The 17,946-nt window shown below is 40.1% G+C and overlaps 1 protein-coding gene across 2 annotated transcripts in view; it reads right to left on the bottom strand.

The window, feature by feature from the left end:
* The window catches only part of LOC108443332 (transportin-2), a 28,247-nt gene that overhangs the window by 202 nt on the left and 10,099 nt on the right, over positions 1 to 17,946 (bottom strand). For both annotated transcript variants that reach the window (XM_017723922.2, XM_037543862.1), the window contains exons 9-24: positions 17,672 to 17,790; positions 15,445 to 15,505; positions 15,103 to 15,274; positions 13,795 to 13,947; positions 12,630 to 12,855; positions 11,511 to 11,682; positions 10,022 to 10,108; positions 8,127 to 8,234; positions 7,669 to 7,827; positions 6,565 to 6,652; positions 5,466 to 5,564; positions 2,773 to 2,868; positions 2,316 to 2,391; positions 2,116 to 2,215; positions 967 to 1,041; positions 614 to 762 (exon numbers count right to left, since the gene is read on the bottom strand). In XM_017723922.2, coding sequence (XP_017579411.1) covers positions 655 to 762; positions 967 to 1,041; positions 2,116 to 2,215; positions 2,316 to 2,391; positions 2,773 to 2,868; positions 5,466 to 5,564; positions 6,565 to 6,652; positions 7,669 to 7,827; positions 8,127 to 8,234; positions 10,022 to 10,108; positions 11,511 to 11,682; positions 12,630 to 12,855; positions 13,795 to 13,947; positions 15,103 to 15,274; positions 15,445 to 15,505; positions 17,672 to 17,790 — 1,899 coding nt within the window. In that variant the 3' untranslated portion in view covers positions 614 to 654. The remainder of the gene's footprint in view (positions 1 to 613; positions 763 to 966; positions 1,042 to 2,115; positions 2,216 to 2,315; positions 2,392 to 2,772; positions 2,869 to 5,465; positions 5,565 to 6,564; positions 6,653 to 7,668; positions 7,828 to 8,126; positions 8,235 to 10,021; positions 10,109 to 11,510; positions 11,683 to 12,629; positions 12,856 to 13,794; positions 13,948 to 15,102; positions 15,275 to 15,444; positions 15,506 to 17,671; positions 17,791 to 17,946) is intronic.

Here is a 17,946-nt window from a genome sequence, read left to right as displayed (position 1 = left end):
TCGGAACAAAACCTTGAATCTAGGTTTTACTGTACATACTTTACATTTGAATGTAAGTCAATGGAACCAAAAATTTGGCCCATTTCTTTTTGTCATGAAATTTCAACACAATACAAACGGCAACAAGCAGGTATTTTCTCTCTCTCTCTCACACACACACACACACACACACACACACACACACACACACACACACACACACACACACACACACACACATATATATATATAATTAACTTTATTCTGGGTGTTAACATTTTATTGCAGCTTAATTCTCAAATGTTTTACTGTTTTTCAGTCATTTTAGAATCATCTACAGCTCTTTTTCACTCTGGACACATCTAATATCTGGTTTTTTGCTCACAGCCTTTTTTGTTCTAATTATTTAAAAAATGCACAGGACTAACATTTCACAAAATAATTACACTGCACTTTATGTTTGTACCTTACAAATGCACAGCTGACACCACCTCTTTAGCATTTTAGTCTTGGAATGTATGAGCATATAATCCACTAAAATGATCAGCTATTATTTAGTGTTTTCACCGCACACTTACATGGTTAATTTAACACTGTGAGGATTAGCCTTTTATAAGCGGTCAGGGCGACTCACCTGACAGCGCATGATCGTGCTGTGTGTGGAGGAGGGTGGGGCTACACGCCATAGCATGCAGAGAGGCGTTCTTTCAGGATGGGCGGGAACTGCTCCGAGAACTGCTGCCAATTCTCCTCCCCTACCTGATCCTTAAAACCATGCAGGATCTACACATGCAATCAAATGGAGAACATTAGTATCTTATCTGTAAAACTGCAATGCACAAAATGTAATTAACAGAATACAACCACTGTTTAGGGTCAGGTTCAGTGATATTTACTGGGGGCTGGATAAAGATTAGGCTGCAGTAAATACTACTTGGCTACAATGGATCTACAGTAAGAGCATGTGTGGTTGTGTGAGTTTTGAACCTTATAGAACATGTCTCTCAGATCGTCTTTAGGATTGACCCAGGAGGCCACCGCATCACAGAAGAAAATGAAATCCTGAGAGAGAGAGAGAGAGAGAGAGAGAGAGAGAGAGAGAGAGAGAGAGAGAGAGAGAGAGAGAGAGAGAGAGAGAGAGAGAGAGAGAGAGAGAGAGAGAGGGAAAGAAAGAAAGAAAGAAAGAAAGAAAGAAAGAAAAAAAGAAAAAGAAAGAAAGAAAGAAAAAAAGAAAAAGAAAGAAAGAAAAAGAAAGAAAGAAAGAAAAAAGAAAAAGAAAGAAAGAAAAAGAAAGAAAGAAAGAAAGAAAAAAGAAAAAGAAAGAAAGAAATAAAGAAAGAAAAAAAAAGAAAGAAAAAGAAAAAGAAATAAAGAAAAAAAGAAAAAGAAAGAAAGAAAGAAAGAAAAAAGAAAAAGAAAGAAAGAAAGAAAGAAAGAAAGAAAGAAAAAGAAAGAAAGAAAGAAAGAAAGAAAGAAAAAAGAAAAAGAAAGAAAGAAAGAAAGAAAGAAAAAAAAGAAAGAAAAAGAAAGAAAGAAAGAAAGAAAGAAAGAAAAAAGAAAAAGAAAGAAAGAAAGAAAGAAAGAAAAAAAAGAAAGAAAAAGAAAGAAAAAAAGAAAAAGAAAGAAAGAAAAAGAAAAAGAAAGAAAGAAAAAGAAAGAAAGAAAAAGAAAAAGAAAGAAAGAAAAAGAAAGAAAGAAAGAAAAAAGAAAAAGAAAGAAAAAAAGAAAGAGAAAGAAAGAAAAAGAAAGAAAAAGAAAGAAAAAGAAAGAAAGAAAGAAAGAAAGAAAAAAAGAAAGAAAGAAAAAGAAAGAAAGAAAGAAAAAAAAGAAAGAGAAAGAAAGAAAAAGAAAGAAAAAGAAAGAAAAAGAAAGAAAGAAAGAAAGAAAGAAAGAAAGAAAGAAAGAAAGAAAGAAAGAAAGAAAGAAAGAAAGAGAGAGAGAGAGAGAGAGAGAGAGAGAGAGAGAGAGAGAGAGAGAGAGAGAGAGAGAGAGAGAGAGAGAGAGAGAGAGAGAGAGAGAGAGAGAATTTGAATAGGTTAAAGAATAAGTTACCGTGTCAGGCGAGGTTAACAGACCAATGTGCAGCTTGAATCTTATTTATTTGTATTAATATTTATTCACAGATATTTTTCACACCTGTACCACTCCTCCAGGATTCACACCAATCATCACACAGATGCCTCTGAACGCAGAGTCTTTTTCCTCATTGTCTCGGATGTTCCTTAATGATGTACACCTACATACAAAAAACACAGAACATGATATTACCACAAACTAAAACGGGCAGATTTTCTATGTAAACACGGCACAAAATACAGGTCGCTATGGAAACCCACCAGGGCCGGATAAACTGCTGCAACATCGGAGCCACTTCCTGCGGACACACGTAACCCAGCCGACCAATCGTGATCGCTGCAATCAGAAGAGAGGAACATCAAAACTTCATTTCGAGGAAGTGATATTCCCATCATCAGTAGAAACACCAGACACACACACACTCACAACCTGTACATTTCCACTGCTCAATTTTTCATTAACTATTTATACAACAAAAAAAAGTGGGATTTTCAAACAAGGCCACAAAAATGTTCATCACATCAACAAAACATATCCCTGCTATTGTAACAAAACTGGTAAAAAGGAAAAATGGCAACTTCAAGAAGAAAAAATAAAATCTTGTTACATTTAAAAAGTTTTATTTCTTTTAAACCATAAATGTTCAAACAACAAAGAATAACTGAAGATAAGTTTTGATGAGATTTAAGCTCATTTAAAGCGAGGTCTGTGCCATACCAGTGTTCTCTAGCAGGGTTTTTGGAGTGTTGGGTCGGTTGATGATCTCCACCAGGTGAGGAACAACTAGAGCCACATATGGCTGCATCTCCACACCTGAGAGAGAATAATATAAACAAGAACTAAAGCACATTCATGACTTATACGTGAACAAAATTAATGGTACTACTGTCTCAAAGTCAGTGAATGTCAATATCCTGCCCATTTCCAAAATGAACCATTACAATCAACATTAAATGCAACTGACCTTTTTTTTTACCTTGCCATTTCCAAAAGTATTCACTCGCCCATCTAAATAATTGAATTCAGGTGTTCCAATTACTTCCATGGCCACAGGTGTATAAAACCAAGCCCCTAGGCCTGCAGACTGCTTCTACAGACATTAGTGAAAGAATGGGTCGCTCTCAGGAGCTCAGTGAATTCCAGCGTGGTACCGTGATCGGACGCCACCTGTGCAACAAGTCCAGTAGTGAAATTTCCTCACTACTAAATATTCCACAGTCAACTGTCAGTGGGATTATAACAAAGTGGACAGCAACTCAGCCACGAAGTGGTTGACCACGTAAGATGACAGAGCGGGGTCAGCGGATGCTGAGGGGCATAGTGCACAGAGGTCACCAACTTTCTACAGAGTCAATCGCTATAGACCTCCAAACTTCATGTGGCCTTCAGATCAGCTCAAGAACAGCATAGAGAGCTTCATGGAATGAGTTTCCATGGCCGAGCAGCTGCATCCAAGCCTTACATCACCAAGCGCAATGCAAAGCGTCGAATGCAGTGGTGTAAAGCGCTGCCACTGGACTCTAGAGCAGTGGAGACGTGTTCTCTGGAGTGACTAATCACGCTTCTGCGTCTGGCAATCCAATGGACAAGTCTGGGTTTGACGGTTGCCAGGAGACGGTACTTGTCTGACTGCATTGTGCCAAGTGTAAAGTTTGGTGGAGGGGGGATCATGGTGTGGGGTTGTTTTCAGAAGTTGGGCTCGGCCCCTTAGTTCCAGTGAAAGGAGCTCTTAATGCTTCAGCACCAAGAGATTTCCGGACAATTTCATGCTCCAAACTTTGTGGGAACAGTTTGGGGACGGCCCCTTCTTGTTCCAACATGACTGCGCACCAGTGCACAAAGCAGGTCCACAAAGACATGGATGAGCCAGTTTGGTGTGGAAGAACTTGACTGGCCTGCACAGAGTCCTGACCTCAACCCAATAGCACACCTTTGGGATGAATTAGAGCGGAGACTGTGAGCCAGGCCTTCTCGTCCAACATCAGTGTCTGACCTCACAAATGCGCTTCTGGAAGAACGGTCAAAAATTCCCATAAACACTCCTAACCCTTGTGGAAAGCCTTCCTAGAAGAGTTGAGGCTGTTATAGCTATAAAGGGTGGGCCGACATCATATTAAACCCTATAGATTAAGAATGGGATGTCACTCAAGTTCATATGCGTGTGAAGCCAGACGAGCAAATACTTTTGGAAATATATAGCGTATGTGTAACTAAGGTGGCTTGACAAAGCCAGCTGAAAACGCATAAAACGTTAAAGCAGAACAATGTTCATTGTTTTTAGTAACTTAACCAGCTTTATACAGTAATTCCAATCGCTATGGTGTTGCTACGGGTTTGCTATGGTATTCCTGCTTGATGTTAGGGTATTGCTTGGTGGTCATTAAGGTGTTGCTAGGCTGCTGAAATGGTATCCCAAGTAGTTGTTAAGGTGTGTGTACATGTGCTAGTATATATACACAGATCAAGCATAAGATTATCATGGGGGTCCTGACCACTGAAGAACAGGGTAAAAGGGGGTAACAGAGTATCAGAGAAACAGATGGACTACAGTCTGTAACTGTAGAACTACAGAGTGCAGCTATACAGTAAGAGGAGCTGATAAAATGGACAGTGAGTGTAGAAACAAGTAGGTGGTCAGAATGCTATGCCTGATCGGTGTATGTGAGTAAGTATGTCTATGAGAGACTGTGTGAAAGCTGTCCTTTGTCCCTTTCCTATATTTCAAGAGATGCTGTATGAAAACCGCTGATGCATAATCAATCACTCTATTGTGGTATAGGCCCTACAATCCTGCAAAGAGATCCTATCAGAGAGAAACGTCTCAGCCACCTAAGTGACCTTCCCTGTTACCATATTTCACTCACAAACATGTGAAGGAAAGGAAAATGCATAGGATTAGAAATGTCCACTCTGACTAATTTTGCTATTCATGTTTCTTTAAGAGATATTTGGTTTACCACAGAAAAGGAAAAACAGGTCTTTGTAGTAATATTAATGTATCATAACACACAGACAGGTTATGCTGCTGCACTGGTGCTAGCATGCTAAAAAAAAACTAAATGCAAGAATGAGTATTTATCAGATTGCAGCAGTGTATATTTGATAAACATCCTCTATTGGTCAAAAAGAGCCAAGGCAAAGTGGGTTGGCCTCAAGTCACAGACGCTGCCCATTCAGATGAGCCAATGAGCTAACAGTAACTGTAGAGCTAACCAGGCCAAGGTCAGACAGTACTGACTCACTGTCTTCAAAGTTTTTCCTAATGTTTATGTTTAAGGAAACACTGAGAACAGAGAAATAATCTTTTCATTGCTATTGGCTCTGACTGAATAGCTTAGAGCAGTACATGGATCATCTATTCTTACAATACAAAACTGAGTAGAAGGCAGAATGACGAAATGACAGCTCACCCATCTGCATGCAGATTTCTCCAATGGCCCACGTAGCGTTATTACACACAGAGATGAACTCAGGGTTCAGGTTCGTCCCCAAAATCGGCATGAACTCAGCTACACAGAGAGACACACACACATACATACACAGACGTTTAAAAAAAGGCTGGAACAGTGTCCAAAAATACTGGCTGAACAACAATAACAAAAGACTGAGTAACAGAGAAAGAGAAATAAGAAAACAAACATTCAGACCGAGTTAGTGTTTGACCGCAGCGTAACTATTCCATTAGCTCATTAGGTCACTTGAAATCTGATCAGCATAAATCATAACCATATTAATCAATCAAAAAACCCAAAAACCTATGTATACTGTTCTAAACTTGCCTACAAAGCCTGAACTCATTTATGATGACAAATACGGTTTATAATAGAGTGAATATTTAAAGCCCCTGTGTACTCGATTAACTATTATCTATAGGTGTTGTGGTACTTGTACTACGAACTGACAGAAAAAGTATGCTGTTGGTCTTTTCTGTTAAGAGATTTTTGATACATTACTGCCTTTTTCTTCAGTTGGGAGGGATTAATTTCCCTCCAATGACTAGCAACTAATGCTAATGGTGCGTGCCATGTCAGATCTGCCAAAGTGCCAATCAGAGCAAGCAATGTGTATGTCAGGTCCTCATGTGCTCCCCCAACTCCATCCTTTACAGGGACACTAAGAAATTTATCCAGTGCCCACAAACATGACCGTGCCAACTCACAATAGGAGCTTTTGTGACCACCATTACAGCTAGCTAGACATAGCTTGACATGACTACACAACTCAAAGAAAGCAGCAGCTCTGAATTTTTGGAGCATTCATCTACCATCACATTTAGTGAGAGGAATTCTGTATTATATATAATGTGAATACAGCACTTGTAAATACTCTCGGCATCAGTTCTTAAATCATAAATTATGCTATAAACTATACTATTCTTAAATAATAAACTAAACATTTAAACAATGTTGACAGGGGCTTTGAAATGAATTCAGCAGTATCTACATAATTCTGAATGTCTCCTAAAAAAACATGCTTGTTATCAGGGGAATGAGGGCTCTTTGTTCTTACCGATGCAGGGTTTGACGTGAGGAAAACAGGCTTTGGTCAGATCTCCCAGCAACGCAAAAGAGCTCTGTCTGACCTCGGGCATTGTGTCCTGAAGAGAAACAGATACTTTAATTGCACTTTAATGCACCGGACCAACGTACTGTTCCCTGTTCAAGACCATGACTGTTGGAGCCAGACCTTTAATTCAGGCCATAAATGTTGAAGAAAAAAAAAAAAAAAAAAAACTTTTTTCAAAACACATCTCAGGAGCTTGTAAATGATGTTAACATTCCAACAGAGCCAGTTTGAGGAGCCTGGCCACTTCCTATTTCACCTGTTCTATCAAAAACAGGACAGCTAAACAGCAGAGGGCACCCACGAGCGAGTCCTCAATGAATGGGAGTGAGCAGAGCTCAAAATCTAAAAACTAAAAATGAAAATAGTTTCTAATCACTGGCCCAGCACTTTCACTAAAAAAGCAAAGAAAATATGTAGGAAAGTTCTTATTTCTACAGCAAATAATTCTATTTTGGGCGTCAGAACGCTGGAATTATTGCTACCGAGTACTGATTGGTTTGCAAGCAGAGCAGCTCATTGGCCGTTCGCACTCACCGACGTCATGAACGTACATGAGGCACTGCTTTAAACTCCTATAACTTGAGTTTAAAAGCTCTTAAAATATAAATGTATACAAATATATAAGTGTTAAAATGTTTTATGCTGCTCTTTGTTCAGGAAATAAATGTATTCTTTGACATTAAAAATGTTTAAGCACTTATAAACTGTGATTTTGCACAAATGCTCCATGTTCACCCATTCATTTTGGACTCACTTAGGAGCACCCTCTAGTGTTTGAGAAACCCGGAAGACAGTACGGAGCGGTAATTCTCCTCTCTACAAGTTCTCTGGATTCCCCAGTCACTTCATAATTAGGTTGATAGTCAACCCCTTTGTCTCAAATCAGGCTGAGAGAACCCAAACATGAAATATGAACTTGACCTCAGCCAATACATAATTCTGGGGTAGGAGCGAACCACCACCCAGCACTTTAGTGTTCCCTGGATGTCCTACAAAGAAATTTTTAGCAATCTGGAAAACACACCGAAAATAGACAAAGACACACACCTGCATGCACTGGAAGAGTAAAGTCATGATATTGCTACGGGCAACCAGCTGGTCAACATGTCCACCAAGGCCCTCTGCCAATCCACTTAGTAGATCCAGAGCTACTATCATGAAGTCCTTATCAGGAGCCTCATATTGGTCCGGCTGCTGGCTGTACATCTGCACACGCACAAGGGAGGAAAAGAGGTGGAGAGTCAATGACTACCAGACTCTCTGTGGGTTTGTTTACGCATGTTTGTGTATGTACTGTTACTGTATTTACTCAATTATCTGATTCAACTTCAAACTGGCAAAAGGAGGTACACACCTAAAACAGGCTGTATGTATTAGATTGTATTGTATTGAGTGCGTGTATTAAAATGTTTATATTGGTAATATAGCAGCACTGTGTTCACAGCAAATTTCCCCTGTGGGCAAGAAAGCTGATCCAATCTAATCTGATTTGAGCGTGTTCTCACCATGGCCTGAGCGAGTGTTTTCTGCACCAGGGTGACGCAGCGCTGATACACAGGTTCACAGTAGGGCAGGAAACCGCTCTGCAGCGCCGTTGCAACAGATGACAAACACTGCAGAGAGACACACGTTGCATATTTATATGAAGAAAAATAATAAATAAATAAATAAGTAGGCGCAAGTTAAGGGATATTTCCAGAACTCTATATATTCATAGTTTTTGGAGGAAATGTATTACTGGTGTGCATGTAAATGCACTCAGTGTTGTTTTATGTTGTGACTTTGGCTAACAAAGTATTGGGAATGTGCTAGTGCGCCTTGTCTTTATTTACTAGACACAGTGTGAGCTTCAGCTTTAAAGAATCAGCCTAATAAAATTTGACCACAGACATATTTCACGGTAAAGAAATCAGAATCAGGCATAAGCATTCATGATCAGTGCTTCCCGAGTCCTTGTGATCAGAGAGGATGCACGAAGCAAGAGCATTAATTTCCCCTTTATGAAGGCGACAGGCGAAGGTTCACAGCAGCAGGAAAGTCTTATATTTTCCCTAAACTGCAGTGATTCTTTATTCCTCATCCATGGATACAGCAACGATGTGGCCACTGTTGTGACTGCTCAAGTTTTGAGCCTAAACATTATTTTCTGATTAGCTGGGCCAAAGCATCTTAACGCTAACGTAACCTGGTAGAAAGAGTGTTGAGTGTGATGCTCGCTCTACCATTTAAGGATCGTCTTTCTGCTGTGACGTATTTGGGAAACTCAGTCCTGATTTTAAGAAAAGCGCGGTCCTGTTTAGGGTTTGTTCGGCTCGGTGCAGAGTCGCTCTGCACAGTCTGCTGCTGTTGGGGCAAAAAAAACTTAATGACTTAAAACTTAAGCAGACAGGAAACTGCATTGCTGCTCAACCCACTGACTTGAAAACACATGCACCACCTTGGTTTCCCTTCAATATATATTCTTTGCTGCTGTGCTTCGCCTGTCCCCCAGTGACACCTACAGCACACATTGTGAACTACACTTTATTAGTGAATTCTTAATAAACTCAAAAGACTCCAAATCAAATTGCAGAACTCGATCTCTGCTCAGGAGCCAATAATGTCACACCTGGCCAAAAGTCTGACGCTATGAGGCTTACTTTGTTTAACTCTAACGGTTCAAGAACACGGCACACTTTCCAAATTAAAAAAACAACTTATTTTGAAATCCCAATTGTGCTGAACAAATGTTCATTTTCCTAACAAAAAAAAAAATGTAGGATTTTATCTTTAGCTGTATTTTACTCGTTTTACTCTTGTATTATATTAAGTATCTCTTGGTTTTATTCTATTCTCTACTATAGAATACTCTATACTATTCTATATAACTTATATTGTGTTTTGTGGTGCCAAAAGACACATTTGCATGACCAGCTGTTCTGAGAAGCTTTTCTTTCTTGAGCAGAACTAGAGTTCTGCAATTTGATTGGTTCCACAGTAGAGCAGAGCTTCGGAGGTCTGCAGCTAGACCCTTCTCAATAAACTTCTTAAGCACCTTAAGCATTTTCAGACTATTTACACACAGTCTGACAGGGTTTGGATGGAGCAGAGGGAAGCGCTTTTCTGAATGATTCAGCTTTCATACTGGTAAGCCATGTCGCACAGTGAAATTTTTTAAATGTCTAGGAAACTTAATCTAGCAATAACTGTTTGTTCTCACACTAACTGGATGAGCTACAGTTAGTAGAATCAGCAGTACTGTGTGTAATGTTCAATAAATACATTAATAAATCAAACATAGCTGTTTATGGTCATAAAGGCGGCTCTGGCTTTGCATGCAGTGTTCAGTGAATGTGCTCAAGCTCAGCCTCAGTGACACTAGTGGGCTGGCTGAGTTTAAGCAGTAGGTTTTCAGTCTCACCTCTAGCAAAGGGAAAAGGTCTTTGTCCTCATCCTTCAGCTCATTCCATTTCTGAATCAGAGGGGGCATCAGCTTCTGAATGTACTCCTACATACAGTCAATTCAGAAAGAAAAAAAATTAAACATGCCAATTTGAACCCGTCATATAAACATATAGACAAATTTATTATTAATAACCATTTTTTGTAGATTTAATTCACACCATTTAAAGGGGTTTAAGAATAAATCCTTAAAAGGGTACATTTTAAACATTTGTGTGGTATTATGTAACACACACACACACACACACACACACACACACACACTTTCTAAGCCGCTTATCCTTTTAGGTGGCTGGGCAGCTGGAGCCCAACGGTCATTGGGCAAAAGGCAGAAAGCACCCTTGACAGGTCGCCAGTCCATCGCAGGGCAGACACTGACACATTCACACACTCGCAAGTAGGGGCAATTTAGTGTGTCCACTTGGCCTGACCACACAGAAACGACCCTGCTTACCCGGCCGGGAATCGAAGTAACAAAAATAATAGAATTCATCTTACAGGACTATTATACAAACTCTCTGTATCTCTCAGAATTAAACATACTAGTTTTGTTATTGTGTCTTCAAGACTGATGTAAATGAAAAAAAATCCCAGATCTTCCTATGTGGTCTCAGTCTTCTGGACTGTGCTGTACACACACACACACACACGCACACACACACACACACACACGCACACACACACACACACACACACACACACGCACGCACGCACACACACGCACGCACACACACGCACGCACACACACGCACGCACACACACACACACGCACGCACACGAAACAAATTCAAAGTGTTCTGTTCTGGCAGCTTAGCTTCCATTTACAGACTGAGTGAGGGAAACCTTATTTTTAACATCTTGTAGACATTTAATCAAATGTTACCTTAAACAGGACTATGTATTCGCAAAAAACAGATTTTTATATTAGGTAAAGCTCAAAACGCTAGCTATGTATATATTTTTGGTGCGAGTCAAATCAGATTGTTCCTCTTGGTTGCAAACAGCGTCTTCCAAAAGGAAAGTTTCTCAGAGTGAGAAAACCAAGAAAACCAAGTGTAAAGTGAGCACAAGTAAAACAGTGTCACACTTCTGCCATTCAAAAAAATCAATAAATCACATCTCTTGTGCAGGATATTCTCAGTAATACAAACAACCGAATTGATTTTCTGCTGTCCGAAAATACTGCATGTAAATTCAGTGTGTAATGGCCTTTTATCTTCACATGTCCGAGAATAGAAAACGAGTAAATACCGTGCCGTACTCTTATCTCAGGAGATCGTTTTTAAGAATAAAGCTCTGCAGCCAAACAAATTATACCGTCAACTGGAGGCTTAACAAATATGCATGTAAATCATTTGAACTGAGCCAGAACTTCTTTCACAACTTTCATTTCTTCAGCACGTTATCCAGCAGCCACTGGCTGTCAGATAGGAAGACACTGGTATTACCGGCTGGTTGAGATGATGTCCCACAGAGTCTGCAAGGGTCCCGATGGCGTCATAGAGGATGAGCAGGTTCTTGTGCTGGTACTTTCCGAAGGCGAACACCAGAGTGTCTAAAATAAAGCTGAGGTACGGGACCAGCTCCGTACAGGCCTCCTCCTCCAGAGTGGCAAACGCACTGAGGGGAAGAACCGAAAAGGTTAAATGAACAAGAACAAAAGGGGGAGAGAGAGAAAACAAAACATACAAGAAGTAACAAACAATAACACAGTTCTTGGGCTGGTGTTGTTTCCAGAGGTAGTTTGTAACTCTGTACCGAGTGATAACATAGAACTTTTATGTGGGATGTCCTTCAGCACTCAGCGGTCCCACACCGTGAATGGGCGTGGTCCACTGAGCTTTTGTTGCTCCTGGAAGCTTCCATGTGGAATTAAAGCACTCATATTAAGACAGGGGCAGACTTAGTTTTGCTGACTTGTGGCATCCTATGTCCAAAACAGTGCCACATTTAAAATGACTGAACTCTTCAGTACCATCCATGCTACTGCCAGGCTATGTATTTGATTTCATACACCTGTTAGCAATGGGCGTGGCTGGGCGTGTCCACATAAATGTCAGCCATAGTACAGAGGACCATTCCGATGCGAATGACTTCTCCATAAAATCGACACAAAATTGGGTCATTATGAGCTAAAAGGTGGAGTAAAAGTGTTGGTTTGTCAGAAAATGTCTGCGATTTTAAACAGTCACCTTACAAAGACTGTATTTCTTCCGATTAGCATTATTTAGTTTCTGAAGGGAACATTTTATTTTGCTCAGAATGACCAGAGTTGCAAAAAAAAAAGAAAAAAAAAAAGTCTTTAAACAATTAAAACTCAAATTCAAGACAGAACAAAACAAAACAATCAAGATTATGTTCAGTGATGGCAGGTCCTTCCCTTCAATTAAATAGCTGTCCTTTGTCATAATGTTACTAACTCCTGGCCTGAAACGTACTAGATGCCATAGCAGAGGTGGCTTTAAACAGGATTGATTTTTTTCCCCCCAATTCTCAGAGCATCCGAATACTGAATTTCATTTTGATTCCTATTAGACCCTCACAGCACTAAGCACACACATACAGACCTGCAGGCGGCCTCCTGCACTCTCTTGTTGCCGTCGAGGATGCGTTTGAGCAGTTCAGTCATGAGGGGTTTGAGGTGGGCGTCTGGCGGCTGGCTAACCACCCAATGGGCGTAGCGGCTTAGAGTCCAGCAGGCAATGGAGCGAACTAGAGCCTTCTTATCACACAGACACTGGATCAGGTGAGGGATCAGTTCAGGCAGGTAGGGAACCATCCCCTGCATACAGCCTACAGTGAGAGAGAATGCCTGGGATGAAGCGGACACTGAACATGAAATGACTTACTTGTGATGTTCACATTAAAATCCTTAAGTAACTGATTGAACAAAAAAAAAATGCTACTGCAGCTGGAACGTGGAGAGAACATTGTATTCAAATCTAGACTAGAGAGAACATTCTAGAACAGTAAGAAAGGAAGAGAACAATCCAGATCAGTGCAAATGGAAGAGGCACATTTTAGAGCACAGCGTATGGAAGACAGGCATTCTAGAAGGAATGGGAATCCTGGATGGAAAGGGGGGTGGGCAGGAGGAAGGGAAGCTAAGATGAGAGTGAATGTAGGAGAAGAAACAGGCTAAACGGTCTCAGGGGGGATAATTTTGGAAAACAGCATGAAGGGAGGAGAACATTCTAGAATGGTGAAAAAGAGGACAATTTAGAACAGTGGGAACGGAGAAAGAACACTCGAGACCCACATGAACAGTGGAGATCATCATCATAGAACAGTGTGAATGTTGAAAGAACATTTCAGAACAATGTGAATGGGAAGAACCTTCTAGAACAGTATGAACAGCAGAGAACATTCCAGACCTGTGTGAACAGAGGGGAAGAACATTCTAGAAAAGCATGAACGTGGAGAACATATGGGGAGAACATTTCAGAACAGTGCGAATGGGGGGAACAATCTACAACAGGGTGAAAGAGAAACACCTGTATAATTTACACAGGAGTTTTGTAGTAATTATCAATGTACAGTATGTATAGACTTTCAGGCCTAAATGAATAACAAGTCTTAAGATTAATAACTGAAAGGGCTGCAAATACAGGCGACAAGCTTCCCTTCACAAACACTGTCTAACTGAACTGCTCCTTTAACAGGGGTACAAGTAAACAGGTAAGACATGCTTTCAGGTGTGCAGACAGAATGCCTGTGCGTGTTAATACACACCCTCAGCGATAGCTCCCAACACCAGTATGCCGGACTCTTTAACAACCCAGTCTGGGTGGAACAGAAGCCCCTTCAGCAGAGGCAGCAGGTGGGGCAGGAGCTCATCCCGAAACACATTAGCCAGGACATCCAGCGCCGCCGCAGAACACTTACCTACACACCAAAACGCAGTAACAAGAGCACATTACTGATCACCTCCAAGATACAGATACAACATGAAACTACACTGGAAAAACACCACCACGAAGATGGACGGATGAATTTACATTTCAAGAAGTTCTCAAGACTCAGAATGTGTATTTTTTCCTGACATCTAACAAATTTGGACATAGTAAGTAGTTCTACATTTAAAAACACGACCCAAAACTTAATTATGCTCTCTTTGTAATCAAACATGCAGTTGGGAAGTTCAAGCACTAATGATATTCACCATATGCTCAGAAAATCAGTACTAAACGTAACCAAGGCAGATACCCATTTTAAGAACTAACCATTCCGATAGACAATGTTGACCAACATAACGTTATTTTTATAGTTACAAATTTATATTTATTAATGATTTATGGTTTATAAACTCGTTTTTTTTTTTTTAATTTCATACTCCAGTAGTTCCATTTTTATTATGATAGATTTATTAAAAAAAAAAAATCTTATTGCAATCTTTGACAAATATTGCAATTGTGATTCAAATGTGCTCCCTTTTCAAATTGTTTACTACACATTATTCTCCAGTCATAACTTGCTTTTTATGCCAAAACAAGCACATTTTTTTTATTAACTGAGGGAACTCAACAGAACTACGCACAGAACTAGGGCTGTACAATTTTTGTTGAATAAAACTGCTGGACATCAATTACTATGAGAGTGATAAATGAATATTAAAATTATATTTTTCTGTGTCGATATGTTGCAAGTACAAACTTTCTTTTTGAAAAACAACTAATCACCCTTTTAAGCAAACAGCAAAAAAGAGGCACAACATACATCATTCAATATGATCCTACAAAAACAAATATCTACAAATATTTTACTTTTGATGCAGATTATGATGTGACAGCAGACTTTGCTGCTCCATACATTTTATCATACAGTCTAGGGAAGACAACACTGAATAAGGTAGGGTATAATAAGAAAATGACAGCTCCTACGATTATTTAAAAACTAAAAAATATTTGATATAGTAATGATTACTGTATCAGCCACTCTTACACATCCAATTTGCCAGTTTGATTAGACTCTTACCCCGTCCTTGTTTTTCTGACCATATTTTACAAACTGATCATTCGGCTGTAACAGACTTGCACTCACGCAGATTCCAGTCACTCAGAGTGTCGTCATCATCGTCTTCATCTTCATCAATGTCCTCTCCCTCCTCCCCCTCTCCGCCCTCGTGCTGCAGGGTGACTGTGCGGGACTTATGGAAACGGGGCTTTATGTCCTGCTCGCTGTCTGGGACAGTGTCGTCCTCCTCGACATCACCCTGCAGATAGAGAGAGAAGGAATGAAGGAAACAAAAAGAAATAAAATCAGGAAAATTAGGATCAAAGACATTAAACAACAAAAGGAAAAGAAAGGCAAAATGAAAGAAAGAAGCTACAGAGAAGAAAGATGAATAGCCAGTCATACAGACAAAGCCCCAAGCCCACTCACCTTCAGCAGAATGATGTCAATCTCAGAGTACTTCATTCCATTCACCAGGATGGGGATGAGTCTACAGAGAGCAAACATGCAGAGCTTTTCATATCAACAGCACCTTACAGCATAAACAAAAATACAAGTTAGAAAGAGTCTCTACTTTACTTTACTCTACTAGATGTCGACATGATTGAAATATTGTATAACATCTCTCTCTCTCTCTCTCCATCCATCCATCCATCCATCCATCCATCCCCCCCCCCCTCTCTCTCTCTCTCTCTCTCTCTCTCTCTCTCTCTCTCTCTCGTTGTTGCACGTTTATTGCATAGGACTATGGTGGTGCTGTCCGATACATCCCAAATTTCTTCCTGCACCTGTTGTGTAAGTGCGAGTAGGCTACCTATTTCTCCTAGCAGTCTTGGTTTGGTGAATGTGGGGCCCGTCAGTGATAGTCTAACCACCAAGTGAACAAAAAACACTCTGCATATTCAATGTGCTTCCAATAACCAGCTGTGAGGCATGATTATGTTGGCCCCATGCTGATAGCAGCCAATAAAAAATAAAATTTACATGCGTCCACATGGTTATTAACGTTGTTTACGCTACGCAGCTAGCCATTGTTCCTCATAAGTTGTGGTAGCCGCTCTTAATAGCAAGGGAATATAATGAGTCAAGCTCGAAAATGTAATAAAAGTTAAATTTTTTACTAGCAATGACAGCGGAAATTAGACATTAAACATTAGGGACCACGCCAGCCAGATAATTTCAACATGATTCTGTCTGTAAAGGACAAAAAAAGTCCAGAGAGGTTGAAGAGAAAAACCTGGTTAACTGTGAGCGTAGCTAAAACACTCCTCTGCTTTCTTTGCCTGCCCTCATTATGCCATCACCCGAGTTCATTCATGGATTGGTCGACTTTGAGAGAAACGATTTTGACAAGATCGCCGAGATGAACGATCATCGTGTATCTTGTCTTTTCAGTGAACCTCACAGGTGAGTCATTCTGCATTATTATGAGGCGAGTTACTCCTACAGCCCAAAATGCAAGGTGTTTCCCTGCTCCGATCCGATGTGTATTTGCAGGCCACAGTGATCATCACTGCTACATAACTTTGGATTTGTAATGTTATCATATCTCTCATGTTCTGCACTTTCGTTTCTGCATTACGTTAATCTGTGAATGTGATGCAGTGTGTTTGTGTTTGGATCAGGTGTGTGTAGTTTCATTGATGAGTCGCTGCTGCTCCTACAGTTTATTGTGCCCCACCAGGCTTTCTGTGCCACTGTAGTCACACAAATATAATAGCTTCTGACAGCTTTTAAGGCTTGAACCCTGGTCAAGTTCTGACCCAGATACTACCATATAAAGAACGGACTATGAGACCGCATGTAAATTTGGTAGACGACCTGCTAAAGACGCGCAATCAGCATTTGCCAAAATTGGAACTGGATGATTTTTACCCCAAACATGCAATCAGCATTCTGCCCATGTATTTTTCACTGATCTTAGTTGCAGTTTAATGAGGTAAACAATGAGAGGCAGGCAAGCGGACTCACGCTGTATTTGGATGCAGCGGCTAAGCCTAAAGCAAAATGTCATAGCATAATTATACATTACTCATTGTGCAAAATAGCCAGTCCCCCCTTTCTTCCCATGTAGTACTACATTTGATTGTTATTTAAATACGTGACTGATGTTTTAATGAAAACTTTAGAGATTAATTCCACCAATTTCTTAAATTGCCTCAAGTAATTCAGAGAGGTTTGATGTGAAATGCTCTGTTCCACAGAAACTCACTGAGCCAGAATTGTTCTTCTGAAGAGTTTGAGGTCTTTAAGAGCTCCTTTACAATTGGTCTCATTCACCAACACGTTCCTAGGTTTTTCCTTAAATTTGTTCAGGAAAATCATGAGAAAAAGTCGACGTCACATTCATGATGTAATCTTAAACTGCAGACGTGTTCACACTATTCTGACATTCACCAATGTTTTCTTATATGGAATTTGTTAAATAAGAGCCAAGAACAAATTCCAAATAAGAAAACACGGGTGAATGTCAGAAAACCGCATAAGTTTTAAGAAGAACTTTACAGTTGGTGAGTGAGCGATGCATCCCTACTGATTACTGTACAATACTAAGAAAGGACTTTACCAGTGAATATGAAAAGGGTAGACTACTTATTCTGCCATACTAAGAATGGACTACGCTGAATGTGAGAACAGGGGTGAGGTGGACACTCACTGGACTAGGTGTCCTGATAGAGCCTCTTTGCAGATGGGCTGTTCAGCCAGAGTGAGCCAGAACTCGCAGGCCTCCAGAGCTACGTTCTCATCAGGGTCCTGTGTGCGCTGAAGCATATACTGAGAGATGGAGAGAAAGAGAAAAAGGTTGATCCTACATAACAGAAAACAGGAATGCTAAACCACACCACTGAATGTTTGCACATTTCAGTAATGCTGCTGATGTGTTGAAGTGAATATTTAACATTTTTTTGTAGGTGTATTAGCATGAAATGT

This window comes from Pygocentrus nattereri, chromosome 12 (genome assembly GCF_015220715.1).
Source record: "Pygocentrus nattereri isolate fPygNat1 chromosome 12, fPygNat1.pri, whole genome shotgun sequence".
NCBI lineage: Eukaryota > Metazoa > Chordata > Actinopteri > Characiformes > Serrasalmidae > Pygocentrus > Pygocentrus nattereri.
The sequence above is the reverse complement of the archived record's forward strand: the minus strand, read 5'-3'. Positions and strand labels throughout refer to the sequence as shown.